General features: G+C 50.1%; 1 protein-coding gene across 1 annotated transcript in view; it reads right to left on the minus strand.

The window, feature by feature from the left end:
- SPNS3 (sphingolipid transporter 3 (putative)) overlaps positions 1-19,966 on the minus strand; it is a 42,520-nt gene that overhangs the window by 6,743 nt on the left and 15,811 nt on the right. The window contains 2 exon segments of the mRNA XM_006172540.3: positions 749-814; positions 19,423-19,612. Coding sequence (XP_006172602.2) covers positions 749-814; positions 19,423-19,612 — 256 coding nt within the window.

Raw genomic sequence — 19,966 nt, forward strand, 5'->3', positions numbered from 1 at the left:
CCGACTGCCAAGCTGCTCTGGTTCCCTCACGCCCAGCATTAGACCATGCCAGGCTGCCAGGAGGCAGGAGGAGGGCTCTTGGGGTCCCCCTCGGTCTGGGACCCTGCGTAATCCACAAGGGCATAGCCCTTCAGTGTTCAAAAACTTCCCCTGCATGTCTCCTAGAAGGAGGCAGGGAGGCTGGGCAGAGAGTATGTGGCTCAAGAAGGGTGGTGCTAGACTCTGAACCCAGCAGTCGTGTGATCAGGACAGCAGCCGGCCTCGCTATAGCCTGAGCCGGCCCCTTGCCTTGCAGCCCCTGATATGGGAGCTGGGGTGTCCTGGACCCACCTGGGCTCACTGGCCTTGAAGTCTGGCATCCCTGTCCGCACACCGAAAGCGGAGGCTGCTTACTGAGAAGGAGTATGGTCAAGAAAGAGGGAGGGAGGGAACCCTAGAGACAAAAAGCCTGGGCCCCAGTCCTGGCTCAGTGCCTTTGCATGCTGTGTGAGCTTGGTCCAGGCACCTGCCCTCTCTGAGACTCCATTTGCTCATCTACAAAATGGGAGTGATGGTCAGAGATATATGTTTGAGAGTGTCAGGGAGGCCCCTGGTCCAAGGCAATTGTTCATTGACCTTGGTTCCCTAACCCATGGTCTCTGAAGCTCTCCCAACCTCCAGTGGCCACTCAACAGCAGAAGTCCAGCGGTGAGTCCACAGTGTTCAAGAGGCCCCAGGACCAGCCCTCCACTCCAACTGCCACACCTACCAGCAGGATGTCAGCGACCACTGCCCAGTTGCAGGATAGAAGCAGCTCCCCAAGGGCCAGGAACACCTGTGGACACAGGGCGGCCAGCGTGAGGCTTTCTGGACCTCGCGCCTACCCCTCCCCATGTTGTTTCTTCCTACCCGTGGAAAGGGGGATTCAGGCTGCACAGAGGAAGGCACTGTTGAGACTTACTGGGGTGGATGAGGTCTGGAACTATTTTCCCAGTTCCAGCAGCCGCCAGGATGGGTAGACATTCTCATGGGCAGACAGGCAGCCATGACCCAGACGGGAGTTTAGAGGAGAAAGGTCCAGGGGCTGCTTCAGGCTGCCCACCCCTCCCCTTGTTCCCTGAAGGCCTGTGTACACCAAGGAGGTGCCTACTGAATGCCAGCCAGACCACTTGGCCCAGGCATCCCATCGACAGCCCCGCCCAGGCCATCCCTCTCCCAGACCCCTAGGGCGGCGCAGGGAGGTAAGCAAGCCTGGCACAGTGAAACTGCTGGGTCAGAGCCAGGGCTTGCCAGAGGTCGATAGCTGGCCCAGGGCAAAGCCAGCCTGGAATACTGGGGGCTTCCGGCCCCATCCAGCACCCACCCCCACCCTGCGCACCGGTGGGGCTGGGATAACCTTGTGTGCCAGACCCCTGCCCCGATATCTGCCAGCAACAGGAGGCCCCTGTGGGCCTGTTCCTCCCAGCTCCCGGAACCCCCCAGCTACTAACAAAGGATTAGGACAATCCTCATTCCACTCACTCAAGAAGAGTTTAATGAAGCAGCAAGGAGGGAAAAAAGGCTCATTTCTCAGAGTTTCTAAGAGCTTATTGCGGGAGTGGAATTAGTCATTCTTGGAGTCACGGGACTGTGCCCAGGGCAGCCCAGGCTCCAGCACCCAAAGGCTTGCAAATACCCAGGACAGAGGAACCAAAGGAACTGAATACTTGCCAGGCACATCCACCCTTGTCACCCATCTAATGCTCAGCCACCTCATGAGACATATCATTGCACCCATTTCACAGATGAGAAGACTCAGGCCCCAGGTCACACATCAAGCCACTCTCCGGTGAGCCCCTCACCCCCGTGGCTGACCCTGTACGAGGTGGGGGACAGGAGGCTGTCCGAGAGGCCCCAGCAGCCACAGTGCTGGGGAAGGCTGGCACAAAGGAAGTCAGAGGAAAGCCTAGAATGGGTAGGGCTTCCCAGTGGAGGTGGCGCTGAGCAGAGCCCTGAAGGATGCGCAGGATCAGGATGGGCTGAGAAGAGCCCCCAAGCCACGCCAGACAGAGAACCCCCATGAGCAGAGGTGAGGAGGCTGGGCAGGCAGGAAGGTGGCCCAGCGCTGCAGAGAAAGGGCTGGATGCACCAAGGAGGGGGAGTAGCCGTGTGTCCTCCCAGTCTCACCAGCCCTTGGGCCTCCGCAAACTGGGGAACCCTGAGGGCAGGGCGGGTCTCCCTCTGGGCCTGGGGCCGGGGCCAGGCACCCACAGAGGTCGGAATCAGGAAGCGGCTGGCGGGCGAGTCTTAGGCGGGGCCCAGGCAGTCTGCAGACCCGCATTCCAGCTTGACAGGGTCTGCCAACCCGGCCTCCTGGAGCCACATGAAACCCCTGGCAGCTGACACCCAACCTCCCCTCAGACTCCCACCTCCACCGGGGCTGCCAGGCCGCTGCTCTCCTCACGACTGCCGCTCGCGGGCATCCCGCCCTCCATGCCCCGGGCACCAGCCCCTCCAAGCTGTGCTCTCTGCTGGAGCTGAGGCCACCGCCTCATCTCTCCCCCGCTCCCCCATGCCCACAGGACATACTGAAATACACCTTTTCCTTCCTCCAGCTGGAGTAGGGTGGATCCTGACCCCAAAATAGAGCCGGCAGGAGGGAGGCTGCAGCCACAATGGGGCCTTTCAGGTGAACAAGTCGCCCCAGGAGGCCAGGTTTCCTCAGACACACCTGGAAACCCACCCCATGCCACCAAATCCTCGTCTCCACAGGATGGCTTTGAGGGGTGAAGGGCCCAGCTGCGGAGAGGCCGCCGCCTAATCCTGTAATTACAGAGTCTCTTGAGGCGGCTGCCTGGGCTCAGGGAGGGACACTCCATCAGAGAGGTGCGCCCTCCTGGGGGTGGACGGCCCGGCCCCACCCTGCCACGTGGGGCCACCCTGGGAGGTCACCACCCCTCTGGGCCTTGGTTTCCCCAGCCCTACAACGATGGGGTGGCCCAGATGCCACACCAGGTGCCTCCAGGGCCAACTGCCTGGGCTGTTAAAGCTGGGAGTTTGTGTTCCCCCCCCGGGCTGCGTGTGAATCGGGTCTTAGAGTCCGAGGGCTTCCACGACCACTTCAGACTTGGGTTCCGTGATCATAAAACAAAACAAACAAGAAGAGCCATGGTTTGAGGTCAAGTCACGGTGAAGAATGAAGCCAGCTGTTCAAAGCTCCTCTGGCATAGGCCCCTCAGCCCCACCCCGGACACCCTCTCCTGCATGGCCACAGGCCCTTTGCACTGTCCAGGTCCCCAAACCAGCTCTCTCCTGCTGTCCCCGCCCATCCCCCTACCCCGCATTACTGTCCTCACCCAGGGCAGTTGAGGCAGCTGAGACAGGCCCAAGGCATGGACTGGCCCTCAGCAAGCTGCCCAAATTGCTTTTCCCCAGGGATGTCCTCTGTCGCTCAGACCAGACACAGAGGGAGGACACATGCCTTGCTTGCCCTCCAGTCACTGATTCCTGTCCATTCTGCATCCTGAATGTCCCTCAGATCTGCTCCCTCCTCCCACCCACTGTGGGAGGCCTGGTCCAGGCCACCCCGGGTCCCTCCTCCCCACCACTTTCCCAGGCCCCATCATCGCTCCTGACAGCAGCCCCAGAGGGGACTTCCAAAAGGGAAATCTGACTCTGCCCTTGTCCCCTTAGCGCCTGTGCAAGCTCCCCTGCACCCTGGCTCAGTCCCCCTGGGTGACAGGGCCTGGGAATGCCGCCTGGAGCCTGAGAAACGTGGAGCCCCTCAGCCCCGGGCCTTTTCCATTTCAGACTCAAGAGGATTTCCCTCGATCTGGGACCACGACAATGAATACTTCTGGCCTGAGTCACCCCTGGCCGGAGCAGCGTGCATAGACACACAAGCTCACACACAAGAGCTCCAACACACATGCACTCATACCTAGACACACAACCTGGGAGACACACACAAAACTCACGCACCACAAGGACACGCATATGCAGGGCAAAGGGATGATATTCTAAGTATTAAAACATGTGTGGCAAGAGTACCAACCAACCAGACGGTGGCTGCCAACACTGGTGCAGGCTTGCTGGGGTGAACTTGCTGGAAAATGGCCTAGTGTGTATGCTTGCAGGCTTGTGGTCTCATAACACGGACAGCAAGTTGTCCACACACAGTCACACGGGCACACACACGTATGCAGGTGCACAAGCTTGCTCCTCCTTTTGTACTCATGCACGTACATGCACACGGATGTGAACACACTCATACCTTCACACACACACACCCCTCCTCATGCACACCTGCACACACAGGTAGGCATGGGGAAGGAGCAGGAGAGAAGCTGGGGCATCCGCCCCAGAGAAGGCTCAGCCCCTGCCGGGTAGAGAGGACAATGTCTTTACCTTGGCCCATCTCAGTCTTCCAGCTGGGCAGTAACTGAGCTCTGAACTACAAAGAATGGATTCTAGGCGCCCCCAGGAAAGGAGAAGGCAAACATCCCCCAAGGGCCAGCTAAGGTCCATCCTCCCCTTGCACGGGTCACCTCCTCGCTCAGTGTGTTTGAGCCAGACGGGACACAGGCCCCTAGCACAGACTGGCTGCCAGCAAGCTGCCGGGCTGGCTGGCACACTTTGCCCCTGGGCCTGCCAACCTGTAATTGCAGGCCTGGCTTCAGGGCATAAGGGCACCGCCCAGCTACCCGGGGGCCAGCAACAGCCCAGCAGCCTGGTAGGCAGGCGGGTGGGGAATGAGCTCCAGTCCTCCTGGAGAATTCAGTTGAGACTGCAGGCTCTCCATGAGGGCTCTGCTGCCCATCCAGGAAGAGACCTGTTAGATCCTGGCAGGAAGGTGGGGCCCTCCAAGGAAGGACAAGGGGGGCCTCTCTCAGCCCCGCTGAGGCAGCCCCTGGCAAGGTCCCACTTCCTGTAGCCCAACATGCAAGAGAAAAAGGGCTTATCCAAGAAGCCCCCCAGGGCCAAGTGGTAGAAGAGATCCCCAGAGCTGGGGCACCTGCACAGCCCAGCTGTCTGGGCTACCCGGGGTGAGGGCAGATCCTACAGCCAACCCTAGAATCCTTAGCTGACCCTGACTACAGCTATGATGGACACACATCCTGGCTGCTCCCCGCCAACCACTGCATTAGGCTCCCTTGTGGGCACCAGGCTGGGCAGACACAGGGCCTGCACCTTTGGTCCTTGCTCAGGAGTCTTCAAGCTAAGAAGGTAACATTCTGTCCCAGATGTAAAGACCTTGGTGACAGCCAAGCTGGCTCTGCTCTGTGTGGTGGTGGCCACATCTCTCCTTGTGCAAGCAGGGAACTCAGAGTTATGATCTAGCTTGGGCTGGAAGGAGCCTTAAAGATCATGTAAGGCAACTCCTGTATAAAGATGGAGAATTGCAACTGCATACTTCCCTTCCCCCTCAAAGTGAAAAACAGGAAGTCAAGGGGGAGGGTTTAGCACGCATGAGGTCCTTCGTTCAAGCCCGGGTACCGCCATTAAAACAAACAAACAAAGAAACATAATTACCACCACCACCCCAAAAAAAATAGGAAGTCAGGGGAGAAAATATTTTTCACCAAGGAAAAGAACAAAGCCTAATGAGATAAGTATAAAATATTGGCAGCCAAGAAAACAAACAAACATATGATTCTGGAGTATAGCCCTTCTCAGCTCCCCACTCCCCAAAGCTGTTCTCCAAAACCCCCACATCTGGAGGGAAATAAACTGAGTAGGGGTCTTTTATACCCACTCTTAACTAAGAACCTGTGGGAAAAGCTACTGGGGAGAAATGGGTAAAACTGGAGAAAGTGAATAATGACTCCAGTTACTGACTCCACCTGAAAACGGCCCTCATTTCAGAAGGGAATCCCGGTAATTAAGTAGAAGGAACCCTGTGGTAGAGCATTTACCTAAATCCAAGGAGAGCAGAGCCCAGGTGTTCTGACAAAGGCTCCTCCTGCTTCACCTGAGCCCTGTAATTTCCTCAGGCAACAAAACCTAAGACTCAACTCTCAAACTGCAGCCCCTTTGGAGAAGAGAATGGTCACAGAGAAGGCTGGAAGAGAGTCAGAAACAAGAGTCCCCCATGCTATATCAAAGCAAATCTGGTATCGGAGCAAAGATGTCCAAAACCAGACAAGGGAAAAGCACTTAGCATGTGAACTGTGCAAACGTACAGAAAAAAGAAAGACAGAGGGAGGAAGGGATTGGGGGGGGAGGAAAAAGAAAGAAGGAAGGAAGGAGAAAGAGGAAAAAGAAAGAGAGAGGAAGGGAAGGAGGAATGGGGGTGGAGGAGAAGAGCAAAGAGAAAGAAAGAAAGAGGAAGGGACAGAGATGGAAAAGGAGGGAGGGAGGGTGAGAGGGAAAAGGAAGTGAAGAAGGAAGGAAGAGAGAGAGAAATGGGAGAAGAGGAAAGGGGGAAAAGTGGAAAAGGAAGAAGAGAGAAAGGAAGGAAGGAAGAAAAAAGAATACAACCTAAAAGAAATAAGAGAAGGAACAGGAAGAAATTCCTTATAATTGTTTCAAACCATATTGAACATTAATTCAATAAGGAAAGAGCTCAAAGATGAAATGAACCCCCAAGAGGATGAACTATAAAAGATATCACAGGCCTATGGAAATAAACGGAGGAACAAACATTATTACAGAACTAACAAAAATGTTTAGAAACAGAATAGACATCAAACGAAGTAGAGTCATGGATACAGAGAAAAGACTTGAGATAATCTCACAGACTGATTGATTTTTGAAAACATTTAGAGAGGAGTAAATGATATGGAAGACAGACAGAGAGGATCAGGCCTGGGACTATGGTGTGGCAGGGAAGCACCTAAGGTACCAAACTTAAGGAGGCACTCAGTCTCCGAGTTGCAGAAGTGCAGAGTCAGCCCCTGAGAGTGAGTGCTTCCTTAAATCGTGTGACCTCTATGCCTTGCTGGCCTCATCCTAGTCCCAGCCCAGAAGATGATCCAATACAGCTAAAACATCCAACAAAAACAAACAGAAGAAATATTCAAAGAGATGAGACAGGGAGGGAGGATACTCAGGACTGCTTCAGCAGATAAGAACACTGTTCTGAAGAAATTTTTATGTGATGTAGAATAGTTAGCATCAAAACATAGCCAAGTTGTTGTGAGCAGCTACTAACATGGCTCCAGAAAACCACACCTCTTCTTTTCTCACCCTTGTGTGGTCTGGACCTAAGGGTGTGCTTTTAATGAGCAGAACACAGCAAAAGTAATGGGATACCACTTCTGTGATTAGGTTACAAGAGATTGTGACTCCCCTCAATAGACTCATCTATTGCCTTCTCAGCCTGCACACTTTCATGAAGGGAGCTGCCATATGAAAGAGGCCAACACAGCAAAGGAACTGAGGGCAGGCTCCAGCCAACAGCCAGTGAGGAGTTGAGCCCCCAATCCAACAATGTACAAGGGTCTAAATGCTGCCAACAACCACTGAGTGAGCTTGGCAGTGGATCCCTCCCTAGTTGAGCATTCAGATGAGACCACAGACCCTGGACTAACACCTTGACTGCAGCCTGCAAGAGACCATGAAGCAGAGCACCTAATGAAACTATGCCTGGATTCCTGACCCACAGATACCTGGGAGATAATAAACATGTGCTGTCTTAAACAGCTACACTTTGGGATGATTTGTTACGCAGCAAGAGATAACTAATACACCAGCTAAGCTACTGAATTTCAAGAATAAATCATGAAATCTCCAGGTATCCAGATGGAAAAAATGAATCAAATGAAAGATTTTTAAAACTTTATTCCCCAGTTTATCGGCAATATTTGATATCAAAAGACAATGGAACAAATGTCTGCAAAGTCATGAGAGAAAGAAAATGGGAGCCAAGAATATCATACCCAGTTGATGTTGCTCAGCTAAAGAGGAAAAGAGGAGAAGACAATCTCAAATATGAATGAATCAAAGGAATACAACCTCTCTAGGTTTTTTTTTTTTTGAGGAGGGAGCACAGAATGGGGACAGAATAGATTAAAAACTATTTAACCACAAAAAACTGGATAGACAGTTATGAGCTGAACCATACTAATGAACTCAGGAATGGAGAATCTATGTAACAGACTGACAATGAGTACTGAAACTATTTAAATCTGAGACTACTAGCAAACAACTGTTAGGACAATGTTTACAGAATAGAGTGTGAATGTTATAAATCTAGAAAAAGTAAAATAAATAATGTAACTAACAAAAGTCAAGAGACTGGGAGAGAAGAAGGTGGGAGATGTAAAAAGGCTGGTCAGAAAGGAGGCAAGAATATACAATGCAGAAAAGACAGTCTTTTCTGCAAGTAGGGCTGGGAAAGCTGGACAGCTGCATGTAAATCAATGGAGTTAGAACACTCGCTCACACGACACACAAAAATAAACTCAAAATGGCTTAAAGACTTAAATATAAGACATGACACCATAAAATTCCTAGAAGAGAACATAGACAAAACATTCTCTGACATAAATCATAGCAATATTTTCTTAGATTAGTCTCCCATGGCAAAAGAAATTAAAGCAAAAATAAACAAGTGGGACCTAATCAAACTTACAAGCCTTTGTTTTGTTTCATGAGGGGGAGGTAACTAGGTTTATTTATGTTTATATTTGGAGGAGGTACTGGGGATTGAACCCAGGACCTAAAGCTAAGCATGCACTCTACCACTTGAGCTATACCCTCCCCCTCCAAACTTACAAGCTTTTGGACAGCAAAGGAAACTATAAACAAGATGAAAAGACAACCTAGGGACTTGGAGAAAATACTTGCAAACCTTGCGACAGACAAGGGCTTAATTTCCAAAACATGCAAACAGCTCATATATCTCGATATCAAAAAACCAAACAACCCAATCAAAAAATGGGCAGAAGACCTAAATAGATATTTCTCCAAAGAAGACATCCAGATGGCCAATAGGCACATGAAAAGATGCTCAACATCGCTAATTACTAGAGAAATGCAAATCAAAACTACAATGAGTATCACCTCACACTGGTCAGAATGGCCATCATTAAAGTCTACAAATAATAAATGCTGGAGAGGGTGTGAAGAAAAGGGAACCTTCCTACACTGTTGGGTGGAAATGTAAATTGGTGCAGCCACTATGGAAAACAGTACAGAGATCCCCTAAAAAACTAAAAATAGAGTTACCATACGATCTAACAATCCTACTCTTGGGCGTATATCCAGAAAAAACTAATTCAAAAAGATACACGCACCTCAGTGTTCATAGCCGCATTATTTACAGTAGCCAAGACATGGAAGCAACCTAAATGTCCATCAACAGATGAATTGATAAAGAAGATGTGGTATATATATATATATTTCAGCCATAAAAAAAGAATGAAATAATGTCATTTGCAGCAACATGGATCGACCTAGAGATTATCATATTAAGTGAAGTTAAGCCAGAAAGAGAAAGACAAATATCATATTGATATCATTTACATGTGGAATCTAAAATATGATACAAATGATACAAATATTTACAAAACAGAAACAGACACACAGACATAGAAAACAAACTAATGCGTTATAGGAAAGCAGGGGGAGGGATAAATTAGGAGTTGGGATTAGCAGATACAAACTACTACATATAAAAGAGATAAACAACAAGGACCTACTGTACAGCACAGGGAACTATATTCAGTATCTTGTAATAAACTATAATGGAAAAGAATATATATATGTCTAGCTAATCACTTTGCTGTACATCAATAACTAATGCAACATTATAAATCAACTATACTTCAATTTTTTAAATATATTTTTTAAAATAAGAAAAGAAGGCTGGTTAGGATTCATCAATAAGTCCAAAATTTTAAAATTAATTTCAAGTTAAACAATTCCTCTAATTTCATTTCAATTTCTTCAGGTAAATTCACATAAATGAATTAAACGTTACATGAGTCCATTTATATGAAATATCCAGATTAGGCAAGCGTTCAGGACAGAAAGTAGATTAGCAGTTACCTAGAGCTGGGATAAGGGAAAGGTTGGGGGAAAATGGTGAATGACGATAATGAAAATGAAGCTTCTTTTTGAGGTGATGAAAATGTTCTAAAATTGATGTGGTGACGATTATAAAACTCTGTGGATATACTAAAAACCCACTAAATTGTGCACTTTAAATGGGTGAATTACACCTTAATAAATTTGTTTTTAAAATTACCATAGAACCTCAGCTTAATAAAAAATATTTCAAAAAAACACACAAATCTGTGTGTAAAGACAGAAAGACACATACAGAATGATGATCCATAACAAAAGTGGAAGTAAACAGGCCAAGATGTTAAGAGTAGCTAATTCTGGGGGAGGAAAAAATGGGAATTGTTATTGTCTTTGCTTTTGTGCTTTTCTGGTTTTGCTTTTGTTTTTCAGTTTCCCCCAAATAAAGATAGAAAGGTTATTGGACAGAGTGCAGTGGAGTGACTCGTTGGCCCCAACGCCTGCTTTCACAGTGGTAGCGCGATGCATCCACATCCCTGACATGTCAAGTGCCCCAGAGCATGATCCTTGGTCCTTTTCCCTTTTCCATCCAAGCTCAGTTCCTCGGTGATCTCATTCGGACTCATGGCTGTAAATAACCAGCATAGAGCTCTCTCCCAAACTCCAGAATCATACATATCCAACTGCCTCTGAACATCTGCAGTCAAATGTCTTCAGAGGCATCTCAAATTTAACATGTCTAAAATTGAACTTCTAACCCCACCCTTTCCAAAAAAACCAACTCCACACTCCTCTCAGCCTTCTTCATCTCAGTAAATGGCCACTCCATGTTTCCAGTCACTCAGGCCAAAAACCCTGGAGTTACCCTAGACGAATCACTTTCTCTCACACTCCACGCCCACCCTGTCAGGAAATCCTGTTGCTGCCACTTCCAAACATACCCCGAATCTGACCACTTCTTCACACTTCCTCTAGAACTAGCCCACGTCAAGCCACAAGCATCTCTTGCCTGTATTATTGGAAAACCTCCTAGTGGGCCTCCCTGTCTCTGTCTTTGTCCTTTTTCACTCTGTTACAAACACAGCAGCTGGAGAGACCTTGGTAAACCACGTGGTGGTTAGTTACAAAACAGCCTCCAAGGAATCATGCTTCTTGGTATTCACACCCTTGTCTAGTCCCCTTCCCCGGTGAGACTGGGCTGGCTTTGCACTTGGCTTCAGCCAATAAATAAGGCAGAAGTGACGCTATGTTGTTCTTGGCCTACGCCTTAAGAGACACGGCAGCTTCCATTTTTGCTTTCTTGGAATGCAGGTCTGAGACCACCCTATAGGTAACTGGGTTAGCCCGGGAGAGGATGAGAAGCCACATGGAGGAGCACGGAAGAACCGACAGCCAGACATGAGTGAGGCCAGCTTGGCTGTTCCAATCCACCCAGTCTTCCAGGGGAAGGCTGCCATAGGAGTGAGCACAGGTGAACCAGCTGAGAAGCCATTCAGCCAACTCAAAGAATCGTAAGGACTAATAGGGTGGGGGTACATAGCTCAGTGGTAGGGCATGTGCGTGGCACGCGTGAGGTCCTAGGTTCAATCCCCAGTACCTCCATTAAAAGAAATAATAAATCATTGTTTTAAGCACCAAGTTTTAAGTCGATTTGTTACTCAGCAAAAGATGACTGATACAAAGCCTCACACAGATCATCTCACTTCTGTGCTAGAAATCCTCTAATGGTTTCCCATTTCACTTAAATTGGAAGCCAAAGTCATCCTATGTCCAGGGCTCCACACCATCACGGCCCCCACCACCCTGCCATTCCGTCTGAGCTCATCAACTCTGCTCAACCCTGGCTCACCCCATTCCAACCCATGTCCTTGACTGCACCAGCCATGCTTTCCCCAAAAGGGCCTTTGCACTTGCCATCCCCTCTGCATGGAGGGCTCTCCCCCGCTCCACCCCCATACCCACATGCCTTCTTCTCTCACTGGCTTCAGGTTGCTGCTGAAGGATCACCGACTCAGTGAGGCCTCCCTGACCACCTTGCACAACCCAATCCCTCTTCTTGTCCACTTTCCCTGCTCTGTTCTTTTCCACAGAACTCATCCCCGTCTAACCTACCATTTATCTGATGTTTATTTTATTACACATATAATTTTGCCTGTTCTGTTCAATGCTGCCTCCCCAGAGCCTAGAGCAGCACCTGGCACACCGGAGGTGCGCTGGGGAATATTTGAGAAGTGAGCAAACATTTCTGCTCATCCTGGCTGGGACCCGCCTCACAGCCACCTAACCAGGGCTTCGGCTCAGCCCGTGAGGCGAAGCAAGGTTTGGGGGTGAAGATTCCACTCTCAGGTTTCTCACCTGTAATGCGGAAAGAGCAGCAGGGAATTAGAGACCCCTCAGGTTGGGGCGGGGTGGTGGTGATGGGGTTTCCTGGCCGCTTGCCCTGACACTCTTCTCTGTAATGTTGGATATCAGCAGGACCCAGGGCACTACGGAGGCTGTCTTTTCCCAAAACAGCCACTGCAATATTCCCACATGCTCTTGCAGATCACTGCTAGTCTCCACCAACAGATTGAATCCATCCTCTCTCCCCTCAGATCTGAGCAAGAAGTCGTAACTCAAGTCAAGAACAGGATGCAGTGAAACTGATGCTGTGTAACTTTCAAAGTAGGTCATAAATGCAACACAGCTTCACCTGGCTCTCTCACGACTCCAGTCCTTGGGAGCTGGCCACCACGTTGTAAGGAAGCCCAGGCCACATGGGGAAGTCACAGCGCAGCTGGTCTAGCCAGTAGCTCCAGCTAAGGTTTCAGCCAACAGCCAGCATCAACCATCAGATGGCCCTCAGCCTCTGATGATCCAGACCCCCACCCCTATTCTGCCTTTAACCCTAAATGGAAAAGAGATACGTTATCCCTACCCTCCAATCTTGCCCAAATTGCAATTCTTGAGCAAAATATGTGTTTTTGTTGTTTTAAACCACTAAGTTTCATTACATATCCATAGTAACTAGCACAGGTCCCAAATTAGCAACTCAACGAAGCCAAGATGAAAGGACTAGCACTCCCATTTCATAGCTGAGGAAACTGAGGCTCAGCAAAATTAAGACCTTGCCCTAGCTCACACAGCTAGTAAGTGAAGAAACAGGAATGATGTCCAGGTCTTTCAGACACCTCAATGCATGCTCACTCCCATCTCCCTCCCTTCCAGCTCCTGCCCCTCCCTCGGACCCCAAAGCACACCCAGGGTGGGACTGCCAATGGTCAGCCATATCCTCCAGCTACCAGGCCAGCAATGATGGAGCGCCTGCCCTGGACTCAGTCCCTCCTCTGAGCACAAACCCCTTCTCCTCTGAAGGGCAGCAGCTCTGGGAAAAAGGCCAAGGAAGAGGGTATGAGCCAAGACCTGCTGTGTGTGTCTGGATCCCAATTAACAATCAAGAAGTCAAGTTCCCCTGCCAAGGGGACTGGAAGGAGGGAAGAGACGGAACCCTCTGCTCCTGCAGGTGGGCCCCAGGGCACAGGCTCCCCGAAGGAAGGCCCCAGATCAGACTTTATATGCTCAGGAAACCTCACTGCCATGAAACATACAGCACAACTTGGCCCCACTTCAGGAAATTTAGGGACAGGCACACCCACGATGCTGCCAAAAACCCTTCCTTCTCATGCAATGCAGTGACAGCCACAAAAGCAGTGGGAGAAAAGCTATATGCAGCTGAAGACACACATGTACACACACTTCCCACACAATCTGCTTGCCCTGATACACATGTATATGCACACTCATGCACAGCCATGTATGCAAAACAGCACACATAAGCCATGTGCACATACAGAATGAATATACACGTACACACAATATATGTAGAGCATGACTGTACAGGTACAGAGATGTATACATGCAAAAGCACACATATCTGCATTCATATTCACAGGCCTGCATATACTCACACTTAGATACATGCACACACTAGCACACATTCCTTCCCAGGAAGCCCTATACATTTCCCCTGGAACCTATCAATCTCCCCAGGACTTGTAGAGAAAGTACGAGAAGAACTTTGGTTCCTGCAATCTGAGAAGGTGAAGGGAGGGATGGACTGACAGAAAGATGGGTGGATGGGTGGATGGGTGGATGGATGGATGGACAGAGGAAGGATGGGTGGATGGGTGCATGGGTGGATGGATGGATGGACAGAGGAAGGATGGGTGGATGGATGGATGGGTGGATGAATGGATGGATAGGTGGATGGATGGAGGAAGGATGGGTGAATGGATGGATGGATGGGTAAATGGATGGGTGGATGGAGGAGACTCAAATGACTCTATTTTGAAACTATTTTGAACAGAAGCCAATTCCTCAGCCCTCTTTGATCACCCTTTCCGATATTGGTCCCCATAGGTCCCCCAAACCTAATGACTATCCTTCATGGTGGAATACAACCAGTTTCCACCCACTGAAGTTTTAGGAGTGATGTCATGTCCCATGGAATCCAGACTCCTGTATCTAACTCTCTACTAACACTTGTACTTGGTTGTCAGCCTCTCACCACAAACTCAGAATGTACAAACCCAAGTGTTCATCTTCCCCCAAATCCCACTGTTCCTGTCTACTTTCCTATCTAAGTTAATGGCCTCTCCCTCCTTCCAGCTACACAGGCTAATATCCTAGAATTCACCTTCGACTTTCTCTCACACCCCACATTGAATCCATCAGGAAACTCTGATAGCTCTACCTTCAAAATACACCTATAATTCAACCACTTCTTACCACCTCCATTGCTTCTGCTCTTGCACCCCTCCCCACCCTCATAGTAAATATTCTCAACAGAGAAGTCAGAGTGATTCTATTAAACATCAGCTGATAATAGGAAAACAATAGAGAAAAATCAATAAAACCCAAATTAACTAACCTTTAGTTAAGCTGACCAAGAAAAATGGGAGAAGACTCAAATTACTAAAATCAAAAATGAACAATACTACCGACCTTACAGAAATTAAAAAGATTACAAGGGAATACTATGAATAAAATTCCTTAAAAAAGGCAAACTACCGAAACTGACTTAAAAAGAAATAAAAAGTCTTAGTTGACCATTAACAATATTGAGTCAGTAATCAAAAAGCTTCCCACCAACAAAAGCCCAGAACCAGATGGCTTCACTCATGAATCCCAACAAATGTCTAAAGACAAATTAACACAAATCCTTCACAAACTCTTCCAAAAAATAGAAGAGGAAGAAACACTTATCAGCTCACTCTATGAAACCAAAGACATCACAAGAAAACTACAGGCCAATATTACTTACGAATATAGATGCAAAAATCCTCAACAAAACACTAGCAAGCTGAATTCAGCAAAACATAAATCTGATTATACATTGTGACCAAGGGAGGGTTTATCCCAGGAATGCAAGGTTGGTTAAACATACAAATATCAATCAATGTAACACACCATGTTAATAAGGGACAAACCACATGATCATCTCAAAGATGCAGTAAACGTAAGCCAGATCTCCCAATCCTCAGTACAAAACCTTGTCTCACTCTTAGTAACAGCCAGTTCCATCTAATGTCCACAAGGTCCTACCTAATCTTATCTCCATCACCTCTGTCCTCGTCTCCCTTTCTCGCTTCACTCCACACCAACCACAGTGTCCTTCCTGGTGTTGCCTAAATCCACCAGATACACTCCTACCTCAGGGCATTTACAGTGTCTGTTCCCCTAAATATTCACAGAATTCACTCCTTCACCTCCTGTAGGTCTTTACTCAACAACTATCTTCTCAGTGAGCCTCCTTGGTCACATTATGGAAAATTGCAGCCCTCTCCCCCCAACACCCACACTTTCCCTGCCTCCCACTCTATTTATCCCAAGCATTTCTTATCATCTGAAATATTGTGAACTTTACCTATATATTTGGCCTGTTGTCTGTCTCCCTCAACTAGAACATAAGCTCTCTAAGGACAGAGATATCTTAGTCTGGTTTACCCATTGCTGAATCTGCAGCATTTAAACTAGCATGCTGCTTTACAGTTACTCAATAAATATATGTTGAATGAATGAAAACAGCTGGTCACTTAACTACTCACTCAGCAAGCAGTGATTACCCCACCCCAAGTGCCTGACACTCTGCTTCAGGCTGGAGCACTGAGAAAGATGGGAACCAACCTGGGTCCAGCTGGGGGACAGGTCAGAACATAAGTAACCAGGACCCAAGGAAGACAGTGCTGAGGAGCAGCAAGGATGAGGAGAGAGGATCAGGGAACCAGGGAAGGCTCCATGGAGAGGTGGTGCCCTCACCGGCCCCCGAAGGCACAGAATGACCCCGGCATATGGAGAAGGGGTGGGAGGAGAGGGAACAGAGGGAGCGCCCAGATGTGGGAAGCATGGGGCATGTCCTGGGAATCAGGACAGGACCCGCGTGGCGGTACTGTATGGGGGATGAGGCTACTAAGGCTGCCAGGGAGGTTCATGAGAGGCCTTAAATGTCAGGACGAGGAGTCAGGCTTAGTTCCAGTGGCACCAAGGCCTTTGATGGGGAAGCTCCGCTGTGTCACTCTGGCAGTGTGGGAAGAACAGGTTGTAGTGGATGAGCAGGAAGGCAAGGAGACCCGGAAGGTGGCTCCCAGGACAGTCCTGGAGAAAGACAGCGAGGCGTGAGCCAGAACAGGACAGAGGGGGCCACAGAAGAGTGGTACTTTGGAGGTGTAAAGGGTTTTACGACTGGTGTGGGTGGGTGGGAAGGTCAGGCAGTGCAGGGGGAGCTGAAGCCTGAGTCTCAGGACCTCAGAGGCACAACAGAGCGCTGGAGCAGGGATCTGGTCAGGGGGTTCAGAAGGAATCACACCTCTTCTAGAAGGCTGGAGTTCTGGCCGCAGGGCTCAGCGCCGCTGGGGATTGTGCAAGGCCCAAACTCGAGCCACAGGGAGGGGCAGCCTCCCAGCACTGGAGGATGGATGCACCCTGGCCCTGCCCACCTTCCTGCCCCTCAGCCCCTCACTGCCCAGGGCAGGCCTGGAGAAGAGATTCTCCAGCTGGCTTTGTCAGCCAAGATGCAATGTCATTTCTGGATGAGCCATCCAGCTCTGGAGATGCGCCAGGCTGCAGAGCAGGGGACAGCTGTGTCCCCGAAACACAGCCAAGGAGCCTCTTCCCGGAGCCAACCAAGACAGTGGCAGAAGCAGAACTGGCAGGGGGTCCGAGGGCCCAGCCAATGTGGGGACAGGCCTTAAATGGGGCCTCCATCTGCCCGGGCCCCAGCCTCCCTGCAAGGTTGGGCCCATCCAGCCCCCACCAGCTGGAGATGATGGTCCCAGTCACACTCCCTCAGCCATTAGGCACTAAGGCATGTACTTAGTGCCTGGTGTCTGCCAGGCTCTGTTTCTCTCCCACGGGGGTGACAAGGGTCAGTGCAGCATGAAGGACACAGACTTTGGAGTCTGCAGAGCTGAGTCTGAGTTTCATCTGTCCTACTCTTTATGTTGCTGTCTCTGGGCCTCAGTATTCCTATCTGTCGAGTGGGAACGATAAATACCTTTTGGCACAAGGGCATCGTAAGGATAAAATAAGAGCACGTGTGGAAGGGAACACTAAGGGGACTTGTCTGTTTCCCAGGAATTTCAGCGGAAGCCCAACCAAGGCTGAGGACCCACACCTTAGAATAGGCGTCAGACACACCCTCAGGACTAGAGAGAAATGGAACTGTCTCATATGGCCCCGCAACTTGTACAGATGAAGGCTGGAGACGCAGGCTGGGGGAACTTATGTGAAGAGTGAGAAAACTGAGTGAGGGGCTATGGGCGGCCCACCCATGGAGGGGCAGTGCCTATCAGGAAGGACACTCGCCTTGCTCCCTGGCCAGACGCTGACAAAAGCTAACCTTCCTGCACCAGGGCCACCTGAGGGGCATTCACAAAGTCCATCCTCAGGACACCCCAATGCACGTCACCTGGGAGCAGGAAGGTGCATGAGGGCGGGGAGGGGGCTGCTGCACCCTAAGCTTGTCCAGGGGTTCAAACAGGCACCACAGAGAGGAGATAGGCTTGGTGGCCACAAGAGGGGAGCCCCAAAGGGTGGCTGCCCGGGGCGACAGGGTCAGGCAGGAAGAGCTGGAAGGGCAACCCCCAAAGAGGAGTAGAGGGAAGCTGTGACAGGACACAGGTTAACCATGTCACCTACATCAAGGCCAGGGGCCCGCAAAACCCACAAAAGTGCCCCCAAGAGACAAGTCGGCCAGCATCCGGGCATCAGCCGCAAAACAACTCCAGACACGGATAACACGTGGCCTGTTTCCAGTCATCCTTCCTGGCCCGCCCAACCCTGGAGGGGCCAGGATCTCAGGGGAGGCGTGGTGTCAGCGACTGGGGTCAGAGATGGAACAAGAGAATCCAATCAAGTGGAGCTCTCCCTCTTCCCCGTGCAATTTCTGGGCCTGGATAGAATATTTATTTGGAAATAGAACCAAACTTTTGATTTAAATGGGACTTCATGAATGTAACTAGAAAAGCTATGGGGTCTGGTCCTAGGCAGGAGACACACCCGAACTGACAGGAGAACAATGAAGCTGTTACTGATTTGGTCTCAGAGTCCAGCCTGCTCAGTGAGCCCTGCCCACATGTGCCGAGGCTTCTGTGTCCCCAGGGCCTTGGGACCAGGGAGTGGGAGGGTAAAGGAGGGGAGTTTGACTGGTCTGCCTGGGGCTAGGTGGGCACCTGCTTCCCAGAGTCAATGACTCCTTCTCATTGTGGGACAGTCAGAACCAAGGCTTTGGGGAGCCAAGGACACTGCTGCACACATTTGGATACACCAGGGTGCCTGATGGGACACCAACATGGACTGAGCCCAGCGGGAACAGCAGATTCTGACGTGAGCATAGTAGTCTCGGAGGGCTTTTGGAGGAGGTGGCCTTTGAGTTGGATCTTGCAGCAGGAGAAAGATTTCAGGATGCACAGAAGAGGGGAATGGTGCCCCTGGCGGAGGGAATGGACACACGCAAGGGAGGTGTGAGCACCTGTCACCAGTACAGCCGGATAGTGAGGGGCATGAAGGGATGTGATGGGATATGGATCTGGAAGATGTGATATCATCACTATTGTCACCTTTAAAACAGTGTCTAGGCTGGCTATGGCCAATCTGGGCCTCACTTTCCTCATCTGTAACCTGGGGAGAATTAACCTAGTTTTTCTTGGACTCACATCCTGGGAATAAAAGGGTCGTATTCTCTTTAGTCACAGCATTAACCAGGAGCTCAGATACGCTTTAGAGTCAGAAAGGCTTAGGCTCAAATACCAGTCCTGCACCTTCCTAACTGTGGAACTCTAGGTAAGCCTCAGTTTACTCATCTGTAAAGTGGGGATAACAAAGCTCCACCCAGAAGGAGTGATCAATGATGTAATGTGCGTAACATATGTAAACACCCGGCACAGCATAAGCCTGTGTGGAACTCGATTTCCCTACCCACCCCACCCAACTCCCACCTCCAAAGGAGCCCTCACTTACATAAGAGGCCAGGAGGGTGGTCGGGGCCAGGACGAGAGCCAGGTAGAGGCAGGGGGCTGCGGCAAGCAAGCTGGAGGCACAGATGAGGGGCTCAGCCCTCGGGTTGACTTTCTTGTATCTCCTTGAAGCCTCTGCTCCCAGGATGACCCCAATAATGCCAGTCACAACAGTCAGTGCCCCAAAAATCAGGCTGATGGAAAAAAAGCAGAGAGGGGTTAGTCAGCCAGTGGGGCTAGGATAGGGGTCTAGCCACCTGTCCCCCAGTGCATGATCTGGTACCACAGGGATGTGGCTATGGGTCCCTTCCCCTCCCTCCTGAGCAATGCTAGTGGCTCCTTGGGACACGGCTCGGGGACCCATGTAGTCCCCTACTCATCCCATCCCCTTTCCTGCCTCATCCTGCAGATGCCACTGGCCACGTGGGTGATCTTCCCAGCACCCAGTACCCCAGCTCCCAGCCTGCCTCATCTCCGGTGACCTCCTCCACTGTCTCACCACCTGAAACTGCCCTACCACTTGAAACTGCCCCACTCAGAACTCTTAA

Source organism: Camelus ferus, chromosome 16 (assembly GCF_009834535.1).
Source record: "Camelus ferus isolate YT-003-E chromosome 16, BCGSAC_Cfer_1.0, whole genome shotgun sequence".
Lineage (NCBI taxonomy): Eukaryota > Metazoa > Chordata > Mammalia > Artiodactyla > Camelidae > Camelus > Camelus ferus.